This window comes from Bombus bifarius, unplaced genomic scaffold, assembly GCF_011952205.1.
Source record: "Bombus bifarius isolate JDL3187 unplaced genomic scaffold, Bbif_JDL3187 scf7180000007979, whole genome shotgun sequence".
Classification (NCBI taxonomy): Eukaryota; Metazoa; Arthropoda; class Insecta; order Hymenoptera; family Apidae; genus Bombus; species Bombus bifarius.
This window is the reverse complement of record NW_022884364.1, coordinates 1,664,149-1,690,629: the sequence shown is the minus strand read 5'-3', so window position 1 is coordinate 1,690,629 and position 26,481 is coordinate 1,664,149. Positions and strand designations below refer to the sequence as shown.

The window sequence follows — 26,481 nt, the reverse complement described above, 5'->3', positions numbered from 1 at the left end:
ATTAGCCGGAGAGTCTTGTAATTTTGTTTAAAGTCTAAGTTAATCCGGTACTTTTCGAACGAGAACGTGCATCGAAGGATTAAAGTAACCCAAGAGCTGTATCGAAGCAACTGGAAACGCGGCGAAGCTTGAAAACTTCGTTTACTCGTTAAGCTTTCCAAGGGAAGTACAGTTTTATATTTCTATACGAAATATTGGAGGAAAAATTCTTTGAAAACACTTGTTATCTACCTAACTTCTGTCAAATTTTTATACTTATTTATTATCCATTTTTACATGTTTTTTTTCGCGTATCGTTCCTTTTCGTACCCTTTTCTCTTCGCCTACCATCCTTTGCTGAATTTGCAGTGTGAAGCAACACCCACATAGAAGAAAGTGCAGAAATGCGTCGGTGCAGTATTCTCTCGGTACCAATCTCGTACAAGCATGACCCACTTTTCAACGATCGCACGTGCGCACGGACGAATAAACACGCATTCTCCTCGAAAATGACATCGATGAAGATGCTCGTAGAATCCTTGGGCCGGTCGAGACAAACGTAGAATCGGTGCATCGGCTAGACGATAGGAAAGTCACATTTCACTGTTTCCCAACTGGTTTTGCGAGCGACATACTTGCACTTCACTCTTAGATCGGTGCCAATGACGTGCCTGGAGCGAAAACAGGGAAAACTCAGCTCTTACTCTTCTTCTTAATGATTAAAATCGCTATCGTGATTCGTGCAATTTGTTCGATGAATCTCGCACGAAGATTATATTCATCAGTTAATCATAGAATATTAAAATATACTTTAGATATACGATATACGATTCCTTTCATTCGAATCCCCTCGCATTGGAAAGGGATACTTTCTCAAGCAATACGTATTCGACGTATCGTAGCAATTGGCTATCATTTCACCAGCGAATAGATCTACTCGAAAGATGGTCTCTCTCTATTTATCACCGCGGGTTACACCAATCGCGTGGTCATCGAAGGCGTGGTGCTCGTGGCGAAGATTCGTACGAGATCGATGCAACGAACGAACGTGGTGCCGGTGAAAGTAAAGTTAGTCGAACAGATGGACACGAGTGGACCGCCCGCGAATTGATTCGAAAAAACATCCGCCTTAAGAAGCGTTTGCACGACCGGAACTGAAAAGATTCTTCCGAGAGCATCGTGAAACGTTTTACTTCCGCGATCACACCACGATCTTCCAAACAAATTACTCTCCTACCTTTTTTAACTTCTCCAACGAAAGAGATCGATCCGATTGTGTTTAGAGGATCGCGTGCTAAGCAAGACACTCTCCGTTTCTCTGTTACTCGCCATTTGCTGCGACCACGAGAACATCGCAGCGATAATTATTTACCGTCCGTTTAAACTCTGAACGGGCTTATGTTGTCCGCCGTGAACGAGAGCTTTCACGCTTCGCCTCGGTCGGTCGTTGTCTTTATTTCCTTCGTGACAAGATGGATTTATCCCACCCGCTTCACCTTAGACCAGTTTACCGTAGCATACCTTACACTGGCAACGAGACCGGGAGGTGTTTTACTAGCCGGTCTCGTTGAACCGGGCGTGCACCGGCTACGCTCGGATCTACATATAAGAACGGAGAAACGTTAAACTAGTTTTCACGATTTTTCAGCCGGCCGAGTATAAAGGAGAAATTCAATGTCGACCGATACGTCATTAGACATCGCGCCGGCGTGCCGATTCGATCTGTTCGATCCCGAGTATCCCGGTCGGACGGCAGTGAACGGTGAACGCGACAAGCGAATGAGATAACGCGGAGAAACTAACACATCGATCGAATCCTGTTAATCATTGGCAGGCGATAGCGACGGTTGATCGATATGGACTTGTTGGTCAGTATAAATTTTCCTTTATTTTTAATTCATAAGCGCGCGATCGAACGTGTATCGAACCGATAGCTTGATTTATACTTCGAATTTCAGCTATTGTTTCTACTGTCGTCGACGATTACGTCGACTTACGTTCAAGGATACGAAAAGAACAACGATCCAAATGACGAGCCCTTTCTACCGATATATCCGGTCTATCCCTACAGTCCTAAATTAATTAAAAGAGGAATCGAGAAAGACACTGTTACGCAACCATCTCCGGAATTATACGCGCCCAAAGTCGATGCCAAGGACTCCTATAGCGTCAGCTTCAGCGCTAATCACCCCCGAGATCCTTACAACTCTAATTACAACCCATATACCAAAATTCCTTCGTCATCTACTTACGCATACTACGGTTCCGTTCCATATTCATACCCAACAAGCCCTTACAACACATACAATTCCTACTCGTCCCCCTACACGATACCTTCGTCCTCTTATTCAACAATGCCTTACTCGTCCCCCTATCCTAATTATTATTACCAATCTCCCTATTATTACGCCGATTACTATAACCGGCCATTATTTCCGCCGCCACCATTACCACCACCTGCTATCGATTACTCTGGCGCAAAGTATTCCAATATGGAATCTAACGGCAGAAATAAAGACAAGAAACTCGGCGGTGATAACAACTACAGGATTAACGACGTTCAATTTGTCGATGGAGCCAACTACATTTCTGCAAATTCGAAGGATCTCGATAGTCAATCAAGTACGCAGAAAACCAGCAGTTTCCAGAATCAGTTGGAACAAACGAACAGCATCCTGATTAAAAATATTCCAATTCCATTACCGAAAACGACCTACAGAGTAGTCAGTGTTGCGGGACAACCGGTAGGTCCTGATTATCCTTTGCCAGCATCTTACGTGAATGCTCAGCAAATGGAAGAACTTATGAATCATCACGATTTGGTCAAGCTATTGGCTCAAAATTTGCAACATGTTCCTGAATATCCAACACGTGAATCGACCAAAAATAGCGCGATCATTACGTACGATGATCAAGACGTGAATCAAAACGAACGAAGCAAAAATACGCGTTACGTTCCTGTTTCTAACATAATCGCTAAGACTGGTTTAACTTACGTAGTAAATCCTACGGTTCTTAGGAAATTGAACGTTGGAGAAGCAACTGCTCAAATCGCACAGACAGCGAAATCTCAATTGAAAAACATAAAGTATTCATCCTTAGCCCCAGATGTGTATACAGGGATCGAGAAGCCCGAAGAAGATCAAACCCAGTCCAACGAGTACGACAAGTACGAAAATTACGAGAACTCGTCCTCTCAAGATATCCAAGACGATTACGCGTCTGATAAACAGCAGCAGAATTACGATATAAATCCGGTCCAGTCTTATCAGAATCAAAATTATGTCACGAGGCAAACACCTCGTGGGTACAATTACCAGTATACCAGCTATAACCCATCGCAAACAACCTCTCAGCGGCAATCGCAGCAGTACCAGAATAATTTGGACAATGCAAATTTCGGTGCTAAAACGAAAAAGACATAAATTTCCGGAGATTAAGAAAGTGAAAGGGAAGTGGAAGAAGTCCCGTTGCTATGGTGTTATAATTTGTTTTTTCAGAGTTTTATTTCTATATCAGTAGTCGAATAAGATTAGCGTCGATACGATATTTATAATTTAATTAAGCGTTCTTCTCTCACTTTTTCAACGATTGCCATCAGTGTGTCTTCAATATAAGGGTTAATTTAAAAAAAGAATCATGCGCTTTTCTGACAGATCGCACAAGATGCCGTACCTCATAGCATATTCTATAATACAATATACGATCTTCACGTTACAACGTACCGCTTTTATTCGTTTTTTACTTCGAAGGAATTCCGATGTCACGATCTTTGTCACCTATGACATATCGCAATGATATTTATTAGACTTTTACGTCCTACGTTTATGCAAATTTTGTACCCATTTTGTCATTGTTAGTAATAAAATATTGTTGTTGTTCCACGCGTGACTTTCGTTCTTCCTTCTTTATATTCACATCGTGCGCGTCTCATTTGCCAAATCTCGTAACCGATACGATCATTTTGCGAAATACCAACTTGTTTGAAAGTCCTTTCTATTTAAATATCAACTAGATGATATCCTGGATGAAAATCTTGCGCTCGTGTCGAGTGACGTATCGTAAACGCGGGTCAATGTACGATAGGTGAACGTATTTTAATCCGATCGGCAGTTTTCGACCTTTTGGGGATGTACGCGGCAAGGCAAATGAAAGGAAACGATGCGGATCTCGGCAGCATCCGGTCGATCGTTTGGGCGCGGTAATGGAAAGGGGAAGTGAGATTGCGATTCAGCGGAATCACCCGAACTGTACATCGTGGCAGGTGAGAGAGAGTGGCGAGTTCCAGTGTTTTGTTTTATTTCTCACATTCCCAGCGAGTATGTCGGTGGTCGAAAATAAAATCGAACGAGCCGAGCCTCTTACTTTCTCGTGGCTGGGTTTGATCTCGATCCCCTATATACACGGTGACCTGAAAGCTCGATGGTATCACTTTATTGACAGCATTTTTATTGGTTCGTGTTTACAATATCTCAGTTTATTTTAGTTTATCTTAGTTTGCCAAACTTTAATCATACGCGGTCTTTCAATTACGTTCCCTTTGAAGGCAATCATTTCGGATTCTGTTTGAAAAATCCTACAGCTCTTTGATATCATGATTGCTCGCTGGAATCTAAACATCTTCAATTTCAAGTCTGCATAAAATTAAATTTCTCTCTCGCTGGTGTATGTAATAAATTTCCTACTTTAAGGCAGTAAATGCGATAACTTTGACATAATGCAAATTACAGTGATCAAATGAGTTTCATATTATGTTTTGTGTAGGAAGTCGGGCATAAAATTTCTATTAATTTTACAATCGCCTATGGAGTTGTAGCCGAGAAAGTGACCCACCCGAGAGAATGAGTGTCTTCTCTCCCTTTCATACTATCCATTGCCTCGTGACAAGATCATGATCCTGAACTGTCAAGCTGCAATCGTTACCGTAGTATGGTCGAGAAAGTTCCTCGGCTTAATTGAAGATAATTCGACTGAAGGTACAAGCGAGGCGGTCATCGTTTATTAGATCATTCTCCCTGCTTCCACACCCAGAATGCGGATAGAAAGTGTTTTTTTTCCTGCTTTGACGAGCGTGTGTACTCGTACTTGTACTCATAGCCGGAGGAAAGGGTTCGCGGAAACGTGAACATCGCCGGCGAAATGCGCTACACACGGACAAGGAGCGACGAAGAAAATGATGGACTCTGCAAGATCTCCTTTCCTTCCGTTAATTTCAAACAAATTTTTCGAAGGCCGTTGAGAGTGAAAAGTAACCTGCCTCTTTTTCTTTCAAGTTTCTTTCGCGCGTAGATATATTTCGCCTCGTCTTCCTGTAAATTTCACTCATACGCGAGAAAGATTTTCCCGGACGTTAAAAATGTCCAGGCATACTTGTCATTTTCATTTTATTCTGTGTTAATAAATCGCGTCAATTTTTTGCTTTAAGCATGGCGAATGTCCCATTGAAATTCTCTTCTTGAAATAACGCACGAGACAATGGTTTCAGGCTCGGTCACCATTAAATTTGACGATCATTAAGTCTCTCTCTCTGAATATATTGAGCACACCCTTCAATTGTTCGAGTCAAGTATTCATAGCGACTTTATTTCTTGTATTTTTAATCATCGCGAAAATTGTAAGAGACTATACTTAGATACTTTTATTCGTAAATTCTCCAGCATTGTATCTACTTCCGCTCATAGACTACTTATTTATGTACATAGGGAATATACGTATTTGTAAAACAGATTCAAATTGATCGTAATATATTTCCAGTGTTATATTATAGAAGCTGTCGAATGCAGGTTAAGTGCACAGACCGATGTGCCGATTGACCGATAAATTAATTATTAAATCTTTGTACTGGGAAACACGAAACAATTTACAAGCAGATTACTTTCTATTGTACCATGTTTGGCGCACATCTTACATTGACAATGCCTTTGGCACGAATTGGACCGAATGGAAATTAGAAAGATCTATTTAATGATCGGCTTCCGATCCCCACGGAGTATATCCTTGTTTCTATTCACTTTTCACGATACGTTCTCACAGGTAAACGTCTACTAAACTGCTTGTTTTTCTTGAATTAAACGCGGCTAATTATCGTGGTTGGTACATCGTGGGAAATACATAGCGTCCGACGAGAAGCTAGAAATTAGAAAACTAATATCTCTCAGGACAGATACTCGATGTGTACCGATTTTTTAATCGTGCGAAGTGTATTACCAAGTTGTATTAGCATATTATCGTACAGCCTGCTATTAGCGATACTATATATATAGCGATCGTATTATATACGACCAAGTTTTGGGATGCTCCTTTTTCCTCGTGCACGTAACATCGCACGTTCTATGATTTTTAATAATGAAAGGGATGTTCCGTCCCTTCACCTGTATCTGAGTGAAGCAGGTATTCCTATCACGTGGTCCAGGAGGGCCACTAAAGACGCTATGATACACGAGTGAAATGTGCCCCGTCAAGATATACATACATACTGCTGGTAGGGGTAAAGGCTATATAAGAGAAGGTGAATCTACATTGGTTTTGTAGTAGAGCTAGAATCTTCGGGTCGCGGTCATACTTTCTGAAATTAAAGCAACATGGTAAGTGCTCTTCTAGTCGTCTCATAATATCTTAATTATCAGTGACCTCTTGTTTTGGACTATTAGTTGCTATTATTTACGTTGGAAATCTGTACAACGTCTTATCTTCGTATAAATTAAGATAAAGATAAATTATGGAAAGAGAAAATTTCGGCTGTGCCACTTTGATAGTACCTGCATCGCAATTAACACGAGAACCATAAACTTTTACTTTTTCGTATCGACGATGCGATGCACTCGCTTATGGGAGTAACCCTCCCCCGGAGAGATTGCATCCAGGTGCAGTGTATAAAAGAGTGCTCCATACCGGATATTTGACCAAGAACTTCGTGATCAGTGAAAGTATATCCCGATGCAAGTTCATTTCTTACCAGCAAACGCAATGGTTAAGAAGCAAATATATGACCAAATATAAATAATGGCTATCGTTCGCTGCGATCTACGCTATCGCGTATAGTTATATTGCATTTCAAATTTGACTTACTTTATTTTAGTAATATTATATTTGAATAGAAACGATTTCCAGTTTCTTAGTTACACGATACATTGCTATTTATTTTGCAGAAATTTTATTTGATGCTGGGCTTGCTGTGCATCGGTGCGAATGGAGAAAAGAAGATCAACTTGGAGGATATAGAAAGGGATAATTTAAAAGTGGAAGGTATATCGAAATCCGGCATTACACGGACCGAGCAATCAAAATTCCTTACAAAGCCAGAATTTAGCCAACAACACTACCAAGTACCGAATCAATATCATGGACCACCGACTAGTTCATCGGTTACGTACGTGACCCCACCTCCAGTGCAAAATGTAAAACAAACGTTGTAAATGTCACAAATCATGTCAAATTATATAATCGGTGATTAACTCAATTCATGTTTATTTAGTTCCAGCCAGAAACGTACGTTCACCCTAACAAGTACGCGGCGAAAGAACAAGTTTATCAGCAGCAAAACATCTCGCCGCAACAAATATCACCACAGCGATATTACAACGAATACCAACAGCAGCCACCATTACCCCCAAAAGGAATCACGTCAAATGCCTATGAGTCGGAAGAATTGACTTACCAACCGGAAGTGAATATTGGCAATCAGTTGCAGGTTGCACAACAAAAAACAGTTTCGGCGAACTTCGCGAGAAATGTGAATAAAGGTCTCGACAATGTGAAACACGAACGCAACATTTAAGGTCGGTCCGACCTTAATTTAATCTTTAATGAAATTTTTACAGAACCGGTATACATCGACATCCCCACGATGCATCTTCTGACTTATTACCCGAACTTAGATGTAAGTTCTGGCAAAACCGGATTATTTGTACCGCGATTAACCACAGCAGCGACCAATCATATATCCATCCCTCTCTATACATCGACGCTAAATCAAAAGCCAATAGTAGCCGGGAAGCAAACTTACCAAATACAGTACGCGCCAAAATACAATAGCGCTCCTGCTGCTTCTTCGACCAAGGTTGATATCTGGAGAAATAATTATTAGAAAGTAGACCTTCGTAGTATTTGTGGAATTTTGGGAACGATACTAGAACTAAATAGAAACTTTCATCGTTTCAGGTTGCGAAGGGTGCAGTTTATACAACTCCCGTTAACTCAAAGAAATTCTCTAACTCTGCGTTATTCAGCGTGCCAACTTTCGCACCATCGGATCAAGCATATGCCCAAGGAAGACAACTTCTATACACACAAGCGTACATTGCTCCGTCCCAGCCACAGTACGTTTCCCAGCTAGTGTACACTCAACCCGCAACGGTTTATATGCATGCCACGCCAGTTTACAGTGACGTTTACGCTCGTCCACCTAGCTACGATCAAGATAATTCATTGCAAGGCAGCGTGAAATACACCGCGCCGCTTGAAGAGTTGCATTCCGCGGCATCAATTGCTGATGAGCTGCCGAATCAAGGTCTGGGGCAGCAAAACAGTCAGAGCGTGACTCAGAATTACGTCAAGGTTCGTAGCGATGCGAGGAAGTAAATGGAATTTGTAATAGGAAGGCAACGAAATTCCTTCCGATTAAAAGATTCTGCTGTATAAATATACTTATCATAACAGGATCCGGAAGAACCAAATACCGATCTAATACCACCTCAAATACCAGCGCAGGATTTCAAATCCAGTGCCACGTCTTTGACGCCCGTTTCGTCGCACGACGAGGAACCTGTTCCAGAACAAAATTACGTAGGTTCGTCCGAGCCTAGATCATTGCTAGACTCGTACGTTCCAAGCAATGTGATCGCAGCCCAAGATTCTTCCAAGTACGAAATTATTATTTGTAACGAGCTATATATGCGGATAAAATTTTCCTAGTCCGCCAGTTCCCTAGATACGTTTGCTAAAATAAATATTCGTTACAGATATCAAGAGAGGCCGATAAAGCTGGAAAGAGGTTTTCTTCCATCGAAAGAAAATTTCTTATACAAGAAACGCAAGATTGACTAATCCATTGAGCGTTTTCTTTATCTGATAATTGGCGATCGTCGAGTATGATGGTCAGTAGATACTGTTAATAGAAGCTTCGACGTTCATTGCAGTTGAGAAGCGAGTGAAGATATACCGCCGACAATAAAAGGCGTCGCATCTAGTCTTTTATCGAAGATCCTTCAATCACAAGCGTAAACGTCGTACTTATGTTTAACTTTGTTGGTCTTTCGTTTTTTTTTTCTATATACCTGTGGGTGTACGTTTTACGCAATTTTTTAATAAACTCTTATTAAAAGGAACGTTGTTCTACATTTACTATCATTGTTCTGTATTAGGTGAAATTTTTACATCCGATGAAACAGTTGAGTAATTGAAAGTTTTAAAGGAATTAGTATATTTTTTGGTTACCTATCGTAAATTGAGCATTTTGTAAATTGTAAAAGATAAAAAGCAAAAAATATCGTCAAATATTTTGCCACGGAAATCGTAATGAATATATTCAAATTTATCAATTAAAAGTATCTGAAACCTCTAATATTCCATCTTCTTTGAAGTTAAATAATTTATTGGCCCATTTCTCCGATTATGGCGTTAGTGTAACTATGATAAAAGCATCGCCATCACATTACGTATTCGAATAGAGAGCTGTTGACACAAGGCAGAGGCACATCCACTTAGCTATTTACGCGGATGCCGGCGCCGTGTGCCAAAATGAGAAAGCGGATCCTGAGGAAAAAACCAATGGTGCAGGCTTTTGATATTATTTGCCAGAAATTTCAGCTCGGCAAACATTTTAACTTTTTTTTTTTTGTCAACGCGCTGTATACTAATTAAGAAAAATATCACAACGGTATAAATGTTACGTAGCAATAAAAATTTGTTTTACAGTCATTTCATTTTTAGTCAACGGTTAGCAAATGACGCGGCATTAAGAATTTGCGTAATTGTAATAATTTATCGAGTTTCGGCCAATCTTTTACACGCCTTAATTAGCGATGAAAAAGCACGTGTCGCCTTGGACGATAATTAATTGTCGCTTTAATCTCTTTGTCGCGATCATAACTACGAATATGTATATCGTGACATTAGCTTTCTTCGTGTCGAAATATTAACCAAGGATGAGCACACTGCCATAGCGGTGTCGCTACGCTACTGGCAGATGTCTTTCCATACGTATCGAATAAAGAATGTCAGTGTGTTACAGCGGTGAAACTATAATCGTGGTGTCCCTCTCGCGGTTCAAGCGAAGGCATATAAGGTGGGATGTAGCCGCCACTGCTTCATCAGTTCCAAATACACGCGAGAAGACCAAGAGTCAAGCGTACAGGTTTAAGGTCGACCGTCATCATGAAGATTCTCGTGATACACGTAAGTACGCCGATTTCTCGCCTTAGCTTTGACATTTTCTTAAACGTTTCATTTTTACATTTCGGAAATTTCACGCGTCACACCTGTCAGCTGATCGATTCGACGTTTAACATCTCTATACGCAGTTCTTATAAAACGGCAAAGTGATAGATAGATTAAGTGACTGATGCAAATATGTGAAGATTTATCGTAGAAAATTCTTTTAGATATACTACGTGTATGTTATACAGGATTCTTTAAGGTTTCAACTTTCATCGATATGATCGAGATTATCGTGTTTCATTATAGCGACAACGAAATTTCAAAATTTATTTATTTATATTACGCACATAATACTCGTTTCGTGCTTAAAAGATACAAATTGTGAAGTGAAGGGGCAGGACAAACGAATAATAGTTTTACGTGCACGGAATATGACTTTTACCTTATCTCGTTTATGAAGGATCACCCTTATTAGTTTTTCGGAACGCTCAGAATGATAATACGAATGACGTTATTTGTATGCGTTCCAACGTACGTTTCTTCGCTTATCTCGCCATATTTCGTACAAGATCTAGTAACTTATGGAGCACATCGATATAACTGACTGCTAGCTACACCGATTTATTTAATATCATATTTGCCAACGATATCAACTCAAAATAATTCATCGTTTCGTTGATAGAATTAAATTCTTTCTGTCGACGAGACTCTTCTGAATCGGTCATTATGGAGAAAGTGTTTCTTATTTTCTTCCATCTACGGTCGCGCAGGTCCGGCAAAGTAACCGTGGCAGATGCTCTTGAGCAAGTCAGTGAAAGTCCTTGAAGGTACTACAGGAACAGCGGCTCTCGGTTGTCATAAAATCTATTCGGGTTGTTCGTTATTAGGTAACGGTTGATTTTCTACCTGGTCGAAAGATAAACCTTGGTGAAAATGGTGCGACGCTCCATTTACCGAATAATCATTCTCTGTTACGAAACGCAGTAGCGTTCAGCCAGTAGGTTGAGCGATTTCAAAATTAAATAATTTCTATGGTAATCGGTCTGAGTGCAAAAGAGTATAACGCGATAATGTCTATGCCTTTCGAGTAACTTTCTTACCTGTCACTTGGAGATTATTAATGGCGTCTCTTAGAGAAAATTAAGATTCACAACAGCACGCTTAGATACAGAAGCAACTTGTTCACGACTGTTTTAAAACGATCTTTCAAGTTTGCGATATTTTTATTCTGAAATCCAGAGTAAAACTTTAATTCGAAATACAGGAATATCAGCGGAGGTATACAGTTACCGAAGAAAGCGGTGAAAATCACAAGTGTGCACCGTACGAAACTCGTTCTCTTTACTTGCCAACCGGATACTTGGCCTTAACTGTGACCTTGTAAAAATTCACACTTTTTCCTGTTAAAGTCGACCTTGTAATATTTATCGCGCAAAAAATGCATCGATTTCCCTTTGTTAATTATAAGTTTGTTTGATAAACGTTCGTCCACGTTAAGAATAAAAACGTATGACATTCTACGATGAAGCTAAGTGAAGGAAGGGAAGTGAAAGTAAAATTATCATTACTGGAGTACCGAGCTGTAAGATCGATAACTACCTTCTCGTTATTGTACACGTCCGTTCATACTTCATACGATTTTCGTCGCTTTCAGATTCCTATGGTTCTCCTCATAATTGGTTTTTGCTCGTCGAACGTCGCTGGAAAGTCTCTACCTTCCGAAGCGGATGACGATCGAGAATACAAGTCTACCACTAGCTCCCCCCTAGACGATACCGACGATGATGCCGTTTCGAAGAAATCTGATTCAAAGGATGAAGAGGATCGGTCGGACGACTTACCGATTTTACCACCAATAATACTACTAGATTTCGGCAACGACACAGAGGATGAAAATGTCACTTCCGAGGAGAAATCGAAGCGTACGGTGAACAGCGGTCTCGGTTATGGTCTCAACACGAACACCATCCAAATGAGAAGATACAACTACTATTTTCCAGCCGGAAAATCAGGAACCACGGTGAGCATCGAGGAATCGATTAGCCCTTTCCTACCAAAGACGATAATCGAAAGGGTACAGCCAAGTAATCAAAGAGGACATTTTGGTACGCAACAGAACTCTTTCGCTACATCATTCTCCGAGATTAATGGCCAGAGTCAAGCGAATCTCCGATATTTGAATTTTCATCGGTCCACGAAACCTGAGTCCGTGTTCGGATTACGAACGAAGCCGCAAAAAGCCGCAGCAAGTTCTAGTTCCGAATCGTATCGAAACTTCTTTACAACATCGAAACCTCCAGTCAGCTCATTCGCAATTCAAAATTCCGGATACAGGAATAATAATTTGCCAACTACGACACAATCACCTTTGCCTGTTGGCGTCACGGAGACATTCAAATATGTAACTCCTGGTGCTGCGAACTTTGCGAGTTCACAGAGCGATTCGTTCAACTATGTTACCGCAAGTCCTTTCTCCCATAACGGGAACGCGCAAACTTACACAAGCCAGAAACAGAATATTCAATCCAATATCAATTCCCATAGCTTCGGTTCTGTTTCTCAAAATATCGACTCCTCTACGATCGCTCCACTGAACTACGATCCTCATTTTCCAAGGGTTGGTTCGCCACACTCAAACAGTCCCAAGTACACCGTGGAAAATGGAATCCGCTACGAGAACAAAGTCTTTTGGAAATATCCGGACGGCAGGGTCTCCGACGTTCCGCCTTCTACTTACGTTGAATATTCGCACCCGTTGGCGCAGCAACCCACAAAAACCCAGGAGCCTTATTCGATTTATGAAAATAGCTCTACGGAAAATAATATTTTATCTCAGGGGCCGGTGCAATTTCCTACAATATCCGAGCAAACCGGACGAGAGCCAAATCCATTCGTTTCTGCGGAATCCTTGTCGGCGAGTTTGCCACTGCAACAAGTGTATCGACTCGGCTATCAGAATTTAGTGAGCCAGAGGCAAAATGTAAACCTGGCGCAACAGCGCCAACCCAACGGCAACCTAGCAGCCTCCTATTCTTTTCCCCCCGTTTCGTCAACTTCACCGGAGAAGACGAAGCCTAGCTTGACCAGACCCAATATCAATCATAGTTCACGTAATCAGCAAACTTTGTCAAGATACATGGTGAATAGCCCGAATCCGGAATATACGACGGAACCGACTACTAATGGCACAACACCTGTCAACTCTTTCTTCAGTTCGTCCACCGCACATTCTTCTCGAACTACACCCAAGTACGATCCAAAAATACAGAACTATCTGGATACGATACTTGCAGAAAATAGGGAATCGCAGAAACAAAGTTTCAGCAACAACGATTTAAACGATTATTCTAACCTACAGTACTCGGATTTATTGAACTACAACCCGTCCATCTCTGAATATGTTAGAAATCCTTCGTCTATTTTGAACGTTCGTCCGACTTTCGTGCAAGCTGGAAACTCTCTGATACCGGTCATTATACTCAGAGTCGATGGTGCTTCTCCTATTCAGACTAAAGACACGCAGAATATCAATCTGAAGGCTCTGCTTCAACAATACTTGCTTCAGTATGCTAAGAGCATTCAACAATTGGCACAACCATCAACGTACAATCTCGGGTCTGAATCCTTTTCCAAACATTCGACGATTGGGACTAATAAGAGCCCCGTTCTAGATCTGATTCGGTTGACGCAAGACGATGCACGATCACCGACTTACAGTTCAAGTTCGTACGTTGGGAAATCGAGTTACGAAGCTAGCAATTTAGACGATTCGAATAGTCGTTACGTCCAAGGGTCAAGCGGTCGGCAGAAAACTAAAAGCGTTCAAATTTTAGAGGATCCAAGATATACCAATTACAAGGTCAACAACTAGTGGCCCATAGAAAAAGGAAAGAGGGCAATCAAGGCTCAGGCGAAAGCGACGCGTCTGGCACATCTACTATTATTTTGTAAGACGCTTTGTGCCATTGAACTTGAAGGGAATACGATTTATTAAAGACAGTGATTCGGTAGTATTTAATAAGGGATTGTGCAATAAAGTTTTGGCGACCTACTGTACCTACTGCGGTTGCTGCTTCTTCGAGAGTTGCGGAGTAATTTCTGAACGTTTGAAATTTTCGAAGAATTAGTCGTGCTCAAAGTGGATCAACGCTTTGAAATTTAACCTATGAATAACCAAATTTTTTACTTCAAGAAGGTACCTTATAAACTTAGTTCTTAAGGATCTGGTATAAAGCGTACATTTACGCCTCTGTATACATATCTATCTAATTAAATAAAATTCGTACTTAAGCAAACGAGTCTTTCATTTCCTCTAAATTTAGTTTAATGAGATCATTAGCGATATTTATCGCACTGCACGATGTTATTTCCACGCGCTGCTTAAACACAGTCTTTTTAATTTTCGTTACTTTCGATTCCCCTTCTACCATCCCCAGTCTCCACACGAAATGTTTTCGATATTTCCCGTTATCAATCTGATCGATCTGATTAATGACACTTAGCATTATTATCTATTTAACGTAAACTCTAGAGCCAATTAATGTAGAAAATTTAAGAAAAGTAAAATCCCGAGGGAAATTTCTAATGCTTTTTATTCGTTTCACGATTCACCTAGTGAAAGATACGAATTTAGCATACATTTGTACATATATGCAAACATCGCCGATACCCGAGAAGCTTAGAACGCATTCTTCGCAACGTTGACGCCGACATCAACATCGAAGTTGCCTCGAGGTGTAGATCAAATCTAAATTGTGCGCAGCATCAGCAGAATTTTCCTCAGCTGTCCCTCCTCCCATCCAAAAGAAGAAAAAAAAATAACCAAAGAAGAAAGGACAAATATACGTGAAACGGTTGGGAGAGGAAGGTAATTAGCATTAATTATTTGTTAAGTGCAGATGAACAAACTGAAGCTGCGATGGTCGTAGGGCGCAGTTAATGCCACGTTTTCACAACGAAAGGCAACGATAATATCTCCGCCTATCTACAGAGCACGGCAATTAGACACAAGGCATTAAACTGTAGCGATTGCGAGTGCGGTCTTACACAGCAAAGAATGGTCGAGCGTGGTACTATCATGGTACACCGACATCAGCCGACGTTTCTATCGTGTGAGACTGGTTGCATCGGGAGGAGTAAGCGCGCTGCGCATAATGCGTGTGTTTTAGAGCGCATAAAATCCAGTCGAAAAACTACTGACCATCTAAGGTGATTCTTTTATAGTTTGTGATAGTTTTATTTCTAATTGGAATTTCTTTGTGTCCGATAGTATCGATTCCATGTTCGAAATATATTAATTCTGAATCTACTAATGATTACCTCGAACAACGAAGCTTATAAGCAGAACGCAGAGATATAATAAGGGGGATACGAAAGATTAACGAGTTATACATTATTAATCGATAGACTATCATTAATTACGATATGAAATATTTGTGAATGTCAATGCGTAGTGCGATCAGTCAGCCTAAGTTACTTTTCTTCTTCCAGCAATTTGGCGTGGTGTGCACGATAATGATGCGTGGTCGCATCCTGCGGTTATTACGGACAACAATTTCTCAGCGATGGTCGCGTGTCGCGAATGAAAGTATCCTCCGACTGGTGGTCTATAGGATAATATTTAGAACGATATTTTTCACTTGGCTACCAGAGTGTATAAAGAAAATCGCGTGTCTACTATGTGGCTCAGTTCTCGCGTGGAGGTCCAGCTCGCCAGATCTTTTGGATTATACAATAGAAATTCCGAGAAAAACCCGTGTTGCAATCAATGTGTTCAACGCGAAGCTCGGTGACACTCGATCCATCTTAATCGTGGTTTCCGTTTTAGAGGGTAAACGGTGCTCCTGCTCCGGCTAAGAAAATGTTCTTTTGTCTCGTAAGTACGTGATACCAAACTTTCGACAAAAAGTGCCGATTCGATTCTGTGTGAATTGTGACGATCGGATCGCGAACAGTCAGAATTTCGTGAACGAGTGTAGTTCTCTTAAACGTCGATACGCTGATCCTTGCGTCGACGACGAAATATTTTCTCGTAATAGATCAGCCTGTTCGAATCGCAATGAAAAGAGATTCGTACTTTTATGCTACGTTAAATCGGAGATCGTAATGTCTTTTGTTCCGCCGCTTTTTAATGCCGTAAGAAGATGAAAATCACGATAAGCTACCGGATAAATTAAATCGCGATATAAAAGCAGAATCTAACGCCGTCTCGTATATATCCGAAAAATTAAACATAAAATGCCGATAAAGGTTTATAGAGTGTATCTAAACACGCACACGGACCCGCGTAATTGGAGCACTTTCTTTCTTCGTATTTCGACGTTGGTGTTTTCCCTAATTTGCTTCGTGTACGTGTTAGCCAATTAAACGTCAAAGGAAAGATCTTACTTTCTTTGAACACTTGGGCGACTGAAACCTCGTGTGCCGGATTATTTTGGTCTGCCCGAAAGTAGAACGAAATTTATTGCTATGTGGTTAACGTCCACTTATTAGTCGGGAATGGTATTATTCTCTGGCAATTAAATGCAATTTTATTCTGTCCGAAGTAATTCATTATTAGCTGTGATTATTTCACTTTATATCCCAATTATCTCCGTCGAATGTCAAACAGGAACGTTCCACTTTAATTTGAATTGCTACCCTCTACTGGCGATTTCCATTAATAACCTTTTCGACTAAAATATTTCCTCTTCGTGCTATATTTTATTCTTAAATTGAAAAACGTCCAAATTCCAAGAGGTTCAATTAACATCTAGCTTCTGCGAATCGGTGAGAAAGTTCTTGAGGATTTGCTTCCGTGCACATTCAGTCCTTCACTGTCACAGTACACACGCATGCCTCTCGCATTTTACTTTTCTAGTATGTTTCTTTTTTCTAGGTCAGCCCAATGACTGCCATTTATTTTCACCGGTCATTCCGTTTAATTTTGGTATTATCTTAAATTCGTGATAATCGGAGCGCTTTCTTTTTTCGACCACCGGTGCGTCGACTTTCTTCAAACCAGTTAGCGTTTTAGTTAAAAGCATTCGATAAATCGGTGTAAAACGCATCTCCTGTGCGTTTCAATTTGATCGATGTTACACGATGTACGGGGCTGGGAACTTTATCGGGCAGTGAAACGTAGTTTTACTTAACGTACTTCCATCACGATTGAGTTTTTATTCGATCACTTGTACATGGTATGAACAAATTGCGGCTGATACGAGAAAATTCAATTATAAAGTACGCGAATTAAATGGAAATAGTCGTTTACTTAACTTATTGCTAATAACTTTGTATTCGGTGCAGGTTGTACTCTTGTCTTTGAGCTGGCCGCACGTAATAGGAACAGGAAACACGCACCCGCGGGATGAAGCGGCGTTTGATCAGATTGCAACTGCGTCGGAGAACGTGGCGCAAAATGCGGAGAAGCCAGAACAGAAACCGGAGTTTCGAAACCAGCTGATAAGATCTATGATAGATACCACCGTACATTATGAAAATTCAAATGGGTTTGTACCTATATTAGTATCTTCATCGCCATCTCCGTCCGATCCATTCGAGCAACCAGATGTCACGTCGTTGAGGAAGGAGAAAGAATCAATTAACGTTACTTGGAATAACTTCTTAAACGAGCGAGTAAATCCGGCCAACACCGATAGCACCGACGAACAGACGGCTGCACGAGAAACGGATAACCTCGAGGACGATCCTGTTTATTCCACGGAAGCGAGAATATTTTTAAACTTTCCTAATTTGAGCGCAAATCGTAGATCGTTCGAGTATCAAGGGGACCAGAACAATTTCGAGCTGCTTAAAGTTAGAAACGACACACCGGTGGTTGCCACTTATACAGATTTGTACGAGGAAGCGTTGGGTATCGACGAAAACGGAGACGAAAAAACGCGATCTACGTCGAAACATAAAACTCAAGGGAACAGGCAGAAAGTGGAAGATTATATGGGAAATTATGGAACAATTGTGTCCGAAAATAACAGCGGAGGTAATTCGCATAGCTATTACTATCCTCCTAATTCGGCGAAGGATACAGGAAAGAAGAGTCGCGATCAAGAGAAAGTTGGCAACAATTATCAACAGCAGAATGTTCTCAGTTATGACGGTCGCGGACAAAGCGCGGCTAGACAAAACGAGCCAGCTGTGTCGTCCTTCCCAAGGCTGAACGACGAGGTTAGTGTCTTTTTGAAGACGAACGCGAAGAACGGCGGTAATTCTTACAACATCGCGCCTTCGTCCCCTCAAGTTCCGAAGAATCACAAATTTTCCCATCCTGTCGTGGTTGCTGAATCAAATTACAAATTTCATCAGCCGTCCAGTATATCCAATTTCGATACCGATAATCACCAAACTTCGAGGATAATCGATTCGGTGAGCTCCGAAGTGTCGCATCGTTACACGATGAACAACAGAGATGGAAGATTTCGAAGCGACGAGGACTCGAGAGACGTGTCGGATGAAGGTGATTACGGGGAGTACACGGAGAGGCCTAGAAGAGTTCAGAAGAGCAGAAGACGACCTAGCAACAGCTCGAAGCGGCTCCCGAAAGAACATCGAGGGAATCTCGATAGCGCGGAGCAGGAAGGCCAGGGTAAGAGACATCATTCGTCGAGATCGAAGTCGCATCGTCAGAAAGTAAGGGGGAATTCATGGGCAGACGACGATCGGCATCAAGATCAAGACGATAGCTACGAAGACACGAGGTACGATGGTAGATTTTCGGCTTCGGAAATGAGGCACGTAAAATCACAGAAGTCTAATTTCAAGCCGAGCGGTAGCTGGAACCAGATCTCTCCGAACCTTGAGATTTCTCACTCGAGTGGTATTGAAATCGGCCAACTTGAGAAACCGAAACTCATCGTGCCGGTCAAAGTGAACTTGGTACCAGTGGCAAACTTTGATCACGCAACAGCGATCGGTAACAGTCAAGGCTTCGACGTCTCTAATGCAATCTTGCACAATATCGTTTCAGCCACGCCACTTAACGCGGTAAGCACGCCCGCTCCTGAGATAAGCACCGGCGAAAATGTGATAGGCAACGATGTAAAGATAAGAGTATCCACGCCCCTGCCAGATATTATCGTTGGCCAGAATAACTTCCACAATTCGATGCACGCGAACCTGAAACCCCAATACGTATCGAATACAGTCGCTCCAGTTTTTGCGGTTACTCCGAGCTTAAACCATAACTTGCAGAGCATCTCGGCTCAAGATGCTCAAGGCTCGGCTACATCTCGGCCAGCAGTCGTCACTACTTCGAATCAAATGTCGGCGAACCATATGCCGCAGCTAATACTCCCGCAGCCAACTTTTCAGACTATCTCAACGTTGATGCAGACTCCGGTCATCGGCTCGGATTATATTCAGGTGAATCCTCACGGGATACACGGCCAAAATCCTATTAGTCACGGTAATTTGCAGGTGCAACCGCTTCCAACGATGCCCACGATTACACCGACGCCACAGACTATACCAGTCACGAAGATCAACTTAATAACTTCTGAATCGCAGAACAAGAAGACCATGCTTCCCGGTACAAGCACGAATTTCTTGGCCTCGGCAAGCTTTGCTGTCGGCCATGACGATCAAGGGCAAACACTCAATGGTAATCCTTATTATTTGGAAAATTCCAATTCTCAAGGAGTTAAGTCTCAGGTACAGGACAGTCTATATCAACAGTCGTTGAAAAACGTTAACGTAGCGCCGAAAACGAAAACCTATCTGCAAACGACGCATTTGCTACCAGCGGTCTTCAATCCTGTGCCAACGTTCACAACGTTATCGGCGAGTACTCCGCAAATATTTTCCGAACAGCAGAACATTCAAGGAGCGAATTTTCTGTTGCAACAATCTCGAGATCAGGGCCAACAATACTCGAGACAAAATACCGGTTTCGATAACAGCGCGTCAACCTTGAAAAACATCAAGCTTCCATCCCTCGCGTATCAAATGATCGATAACACGGCTAGTCATAGTACCGATAATATTAATACGTTAAATGCGTCACCAAGTGTTTCAGGAATCATCGGGAATGCCCATTTACCGCACGTTGGCACGAGAAACGTCGAAATTGTCAATCCGAATATCAAACCGAACACGATAGATACCACGATCATAAATTCCTACGAGTCGATGAATTACCCGACTGCTGTTTTAACCACCTCAATTCCTATGTTCTCCACAACCAGCTTCGTTACGGCTAAACCAGCCATATTTTCGACTACCGAATCCACGAACGTGCAGAATGTGATGAATGCATTTACGGATGTAGGCTCGAACAATAATCAAGGCATCGGCAACGATCTGAAGGCGTACCAGTCACAGGACAAACCTATGTTTAACCCGATCAATTTCGTTCCGAACATGGATGTCGTAAAAAATCAAAATGCGTTGAACAACAAACTGCACGCCAATGAACCGCTCCAACAAAATTTAAACCTAGTCCCATTGCTGCCTGGAGGTAACTTCTTTAAACCTTCTTTTTCTGCGCAAAGCGAACTCTTGGTAAAACCGAAATTAACTTTAGATCTGAAGACCTACGCTGAGCAAATGTTCAAGGAATCTCTGAAGACTATTTATAATTCTCAGAAGTGGAACAACGATCGAAAACCAGGGAACAATCGTAATAACGCTACTGACTTGTCAGACATCGCGAAACTGAAGAACGAGCTGCAACGATTGAAAGCCTCGCTGTTCGATTCTAGGCAAAACAAAGATCAACTGGAAGCGCATCATAGCGAAACAAAGGTACGAACAACCGAATTACCTGGTAAGAAGCCGGAAGAGATGATAGCAGAGTTGGAACAAATGCTGAAGAAAAATCCAAAGAATTCTTTGCGCTCCTCCCATGGAAATAACAAACCGTATCGACAGCGCAGGCCTCAAGATCAAGACAAATATAATTTTGGATCGAACAATGACTTTAGAGATACGAAACATGTCAGAGATTTCCTGACACCACCGCAGTTAAATTCGCATCGTACAAAAAGTCATTTACGTGGAAAGCCAGGGAAAAAGAGACCGGGACCGAGCAGATTCAATAACCATAATCATAATCACAAGCATAATCATCACCATGGGCCAAGGTCACATTCTAGAAGTAATTTGTCCCATAAATCAAGTATTGATTCTTCCGGATCAAATATCGACCCAGTTCACACCGATGGCTCGCCGAAACACGACAACACGCAAGATACGAAGCAATTCAGAAAAGGTTCCGCATTTGATTCACACGCCTCGCCCTCCACGTTGTCTCGTGATACAATCAATTTCCCTAAAGCGTCCAAACAGCACAAAGATGGCAAAGAGAACGCTTACAATCATCCTAAGGTGCATAATTTCCTTGGTTTATTGATGAAAAACAAACAGTTACCCAATGGAGCCACGCCAAACTACTTTCGCGACAAAAATCAGTTGAATAAATTTTTCGAAAATGAAAAATTGCGGACGCAGCAGCAATTTTACGACGATACTTTGAAGGATTATTATCAGAAAGTGGCCGATGGTATGTTGTATCCCAATTTGGGGCAGACCGATTCCAGCGCTCGAAGATCTTTGTCGGAAAAGAGAACCGTTTAAGTCTGAATTTCAATTAGCAATGTGAACCGATTCTTTTCGTTAATCTTATAAAGCAAGCCGATTGAAACATTAACAAAAGGTTCTATAAAATCAAGATATATGAAAATTCGTATTATTAAATATTTTGAATAGCAGTACGAAGTTTAAAAACAGCATAGATAAATGAATAAAAATAAGAAGTAGACGAATGAATGTTACGTTTTGTAAAACGATCATCCATTTTCTTTTATTTCTTTTCGTCGTCGGATAGAAACTGTCGCGTGATTACGAATGACATTTGTCGACAAGTCACTTAAACGTTATCTTACATAATATTGGAAGAGTTACAACAGTTTAAACGAATGGACACTGAAGAGAAAGTTTCAATTGTTTGTTTTCAAGGTACTAGAGATTGTTGTATATATATATATTAATTACAAATGAAAAATATCGATTCACTTTATCTTTTTTTATTCAACGCAATTTCGTTGTACCATCACTGTATAATTCTTGTAAAAATCCCTCGATAATGCTATGTAAAGTTGCAAAATTGAATTATAATAAGTAATAGTTGTCTTTGATTTTAGCCTTCTACTCTATGCATCTACTTGATTATTGTCGATTACACTTACGTCGAATACTTATTGAAATAAATAAATTTTATAGCATAGTGCTAATCATAAAAGCGCACGAGGCCAGCTTAAATTATAACTCAAAGCTCCAATTTTTCTAATTTTTCGGCGTTAGTCGTTGTTCAGAGCATCGTTAATTTGTCATAAGCGACGAAGAGAATATAGCAAACGTTTTGCATTAAACGTCACCGATGTGAAACTACTTTATTGGAAGAGAATTTTACATGAATCTTGAATTATTTTCACTTGCCGTACGAGGCGGGCAGGAAAGTGTGAAGAGTGTTTCCCTTAATCGCCATGATATTTGATAAGTATCCGGATTTCTAACTTTACTCCATTAAATTGAAGAGTTACAACTTGGTCTATAAAAGGATGATAATTGCACCGTGATTGTCCGATAGCAACATAATTATCGATTAGCTGAAGAAAAACTTGTATATAGCGTAATCGACTTTATCCTTACATGGTTTTGTTCTTTCTTTTTCTTTTTTTTTTTTTTTACAATTATCGACATATCGATTCCTCTTTCGGTTTCCTACACACGTTGCGCCAGCTGTGATAGATTCAATTTGTGACAGAGTTCGTGCATCGATTCTAGAATGTATATTTACCGCGATAGGCTGTAACTTTCACTAGAAAAGATAGCTGGAAAGCAATTAGAAAGAAATTTTTTACGGTTCTTTCAGTCTACAACCTAAGAATGATATGCTTGAGTAGTTTCATGGGAACTATGAACAACGAATATTGGTCAGCTAATTGTACTTCCGGTGAATTCCATGGCCGTATTGTACGTTGGAACACGTTCGTATTAAATTTATTAACAAAGTTGTTTTTCTAAAGTCACTTTAACATACCTTTAATTATGTGTAAAATACTTAATGCACTGCGTGCATTATTCAAGAATACTGCGATGCGTATTGTCTTAGCGGATCTGCAATTAGTAGACTGCAAGCATCAGAGTATCAAATTAATTTTATTAAATGAAAGGTTTAATTTACTTTTTTCTTGAAACGTTATTATTAGGGAGACAGCAGTCACGGCGAAGGCAATAATTATTCACTGCATCGCAGGCACGCAATCGAGGAAATATCAATTAGCGAGGAGTTAGGTCGTTGACACGCTTGCTAAGCATCGGCAATCAGAGAGAGTCACGGAGATATAATTCAGTTTTTCTCGACACGCTTTTTGTCAATTACAGAAAAGTCAAATCCATTCGACTGTATCGCATCGCTAATCCCTGAATATAAAAGATCTCGAAGCCTGCGTTGCAGCCAGTTAAGAAGAAACGTCGGTATCTATTAAGTCGTTGTCGATTAAGCTGGTGCCATGTTGGTACGTCTTCTGTGATCTGTTTTATTTACGATAGTTATATTAGTGAATTTTGTGAGGAAATAATCGTTAGACGATTGATTGTTAACGTAATATGTGTCTGAATGGTTGAATATATTGCAGGTATTTTTTACCGCTTTAATCGTATCGACGCTGAATTCGGCTACAGGAGTAGAACATCAATTTTTGTCTTCAAGCTTCGCGAGATCAAAAAGAGGGGTGGTCGAAACTGGTCACAATGTTCTTCAAGATTATAAATCTCATCAAATTCAACCGATCGGGCCAAATATGCGAAGCATTGGTTCGAGTAATGCAAAATCTCCATCGCATTATAAAAACGTTCAAATTGTGAAAGAGCCTCCGTTAGTCGGAGGTAGCATTCCATTAGCGTACAGCGATACCTTTAAACAATCACCGCCGTATGCTACTTCGCCATTGTCCGTTTATTCCTTCGAATCTCGAAACAACGAACGATTATTGCCATATTCTGATAATTTGTTTACCATGTCAACTGGCTATAAAACTACAGGTGACGATTTTGCTAAACCGCTGAAACAAGCTGGTACGCACCTCCAACCAAAGTTTAACCAAAATGTAGCAACAGATGTAACAATGAATTATTTCAACTAACGTTAATCCTTCCGATCGATTTCTCTCTTTGCAGATACAAATCTCCAAGTTCCCGTGTATAAGACTGGTTACCTGTTGCCAAAAATCTCAGAATCGCAGAGTTACGCGCCTATGTTCCAAAACGAGAAACCTCCATTGCCGATGCTTCAAGTACAAAAGAGTCGAGAGTTACCTCAGTACTTGTCCAGTACGCAAAGCCAACCACTCGTGTTGAACCCTGTAGATCAACAGTTCAATTTCGCAGTCAGAACGCCGAAGCTAAACAGCGTACAACTGAGTACACCTTTCCTGTCGCCGCTTTCCAGTTTTCAGGGTCAAGTGGTGCCAATTTCCACCGTAGATAACAACGCGCAATTTCCGCAATACAAAGGCGCCGCGGTAGACGTATACCCAACTGTCAGTAGCTTCTCACCGATGACTTATCAGCCTATCCAACCTCAGTCGCGATTGCATTTTGCACACGATAACGTTCAACGTGTGCAATCTGTTGACAATGTACGTCATGCTACGCCAGCGCAAGAAATTCGATCTGACGTGGAGATCATTGACAAAAAGAAACCTGCGCCTCCGCCTAAGACCGACGACGACGAGGATGACGCCGATAACGACGAAGGTATACAGCAATATAATTCTTACCAGAGTACAATTCCAATTTAATGAGCGAGTTTGTTGTGCAGATTATGTACCTCGCGAGAAACAATACGCAGCAAATTCAGAGGAAGACGACGACGACTACGAAACTAGATCTGGAAAATACTTTAAGGCGCCAGCAACTGAAGGTAACTTTAAGCCATCGACCTCGTTTCCCTTCAAGCAATACGACGAAAAATTTGGCAAATATTCGAGTCAGAATCGTAACGCAGAAGGTGATAAGAAGCCCAAATATCATGATTATTCTTCGTCGAACGATGAGGATGACGACGAGCAAGCGCCATCAACTAAATATAACTCGGATCGCGCGCCATCAAAAAGTTTTTACAGTAGGCAAGAGGATGAAGAAAACGATGATAGACATGATTATGAAAGACAAAAGACTGAAGAAACGTCCGATGATGCGAACGCATCTAAATACCTTGACAAGAACATCGACGAAGAGTTTGAAACATTGTACAGAAAGAAATTGCCAAGACAAGGTAAGTGTTCTTTAATTAAATATTGTTCTTTGAAGGAAAGAACAAGCAATGAAGCGGAGAATAATCGTAGAGTACATCCATCTGAAAGAAGTTCCAGAAGTAGAATATGGATCGAGCTCGTCGAAAGGAAACGGAAATGATTACGAGGATCCTTCGGGCGAAGGAAGTTTTAGGAATTTTAGGTATTTCAAAAATTTCCACGATTTCAAAGACTCTGAAGGATTTAATTCTGATATTGTCAAAAGCTTCAGCTTGCTGCCCGAAACGACGTACGGAGGATCTTTTGGATACAAAATACCTAAAAGAAACGCGGCATCTTAAATATGCGAATGACCTCATGATTTACCAAAATATGTTAGTATTTAGAATCTAATTATGCTGTATACTGAGCTCAGTGCATATAATTTATCTAAAGTTTTGATATGTTATTTATATTGTTATGTTTGTTTGTATATAATATATTGAACATAAATTTTTGTCGTAACTAAGACAATGTTAGATATTGGATTATTTTATTTCCATGAGAAAAAATACCTCTTCGTAAGAACATATCAGCAGGATATTGCGATATCGATCGAATAAGTTGACCTTCTCGCGCGAACGATATGGCCTACCGGAAGTGTGCGAGACGTAGTTATTTCTCGATATGTTTCTTGATATAAATATAACATAGCCACTTCGATTCATCAATTTCCGAACGAGTAACCAGTCTTCCGGCGACTAATTGTACAGCAACGACACCACGACCAATCGTCATTAAGCGACAAAGGCTTATAATTTTCCCGCGGCATTCCTATTTTTACATTTTCTCTTAATTGCATCAATTAATTTTGTCATTATATCGATGTCGA

At 40.8% G+C, this 26,481-nt stretch overlaps 5 protein-coding genes across 5 annotated transcripts; all 5 read left to right on the top strand.

Annotated features, from left to right (window-relative positions):
* Window positions 1–1,835: 1,835 nt before the first annotated feature.
* LOC117204763 lies at window positions 1,836–3,404 on the top strand. The gene is made up of 2 exons (XM_033442489.1): window positions 1,836–1,847; window positions 1,938–3,404. The coding sequence occupies exons 1-2, from the start codon at window positions 1,836–1,838 to the stop codon at window positions 3,402–3,404; spliced, it is 1,479 nt and encodes a 492-aa protein (XP_033298380.1).
* A 779-nt stretch (window positions 3,405–4,183) lies between these two features.
* LOC117204762 lies at window positions 4,184–9,251 on the top strand. Its single transcript, XM_033442488.1, has 7 exons — window positions 4,184–4,243; window positions 7,128–7,376; window positions 7,460–7,721; window positions 7,800–8,038; window positions 8,140–8,535; window positions 8,638–8,840; window positions 8,940–9,251. Exons 1-7 carry the CDS (start codon window positions 4,184–4,186, stop codon window positions 9,022–9,024), a joined length of 1,494 nt encoding a protein of 497 aa, XP_033298379.1. The 3' UTR covers window positions 9,025–9,251.
* Window positions 9,252–10,218: 967 nt separating this feature from the next.
* On the top strand, window positions 10,219–14,642 carry LOC117204712. The gene is made up of 2 exons (XM_033442394.1): window positions 10,219–10,374; window positions 12,011–14,642. Exons 1-2 carry the CDS (start codon window positions 10,354–10,356, stop codon window positions 14,225–14,227), a joined length of 2,238 nt encoding a protein of 745 aa, XP_033298285.1. The 5' UTR covers window positions 10,219–10,353; the 3' UTR covers window positions 14,228–14,642.
* A 770-nt stretch (window positions 14,643–15,412) lies between these two features.
* Window positions 15,413–22,023, top strand: LOC117204761. The gene is made up of 3 exons (XM_033442487.1): window positions 15,413–15,436; window positions 16,184–16,231; window positions 17,644–22,023. The coding sequence occupies exons 1-3, from the start codon at window positions 15,413–15,415 to the stop codon at window positions 21,925–21,927; spliced, it is 4,356 nt and encodes a 1,451-aa protein (XP_033298378.1). The 3' UTR covers window positions 21,928–22,023.
* A 1,937-nt stretch (window positions 22,024–23,960) lies between these two features.
* LOC117204760 lies at window positions 23,961–25,959 on the top strand (the record flags this gene model as incomplete). Its single annotated transcript, XM_033442486.1, is given in 3 exon segments — window positions 23,961–25,110; window positions 25,175–25,630; window positions 25,701–25,959. Coding segments are annotated over 3 exon segments (1,857 nt in total), but the record flags the coding sequence as incomplete, so codon positions are not given.
* Window positions 25,960–26,481: the final 522 nt, after the last annotated feature.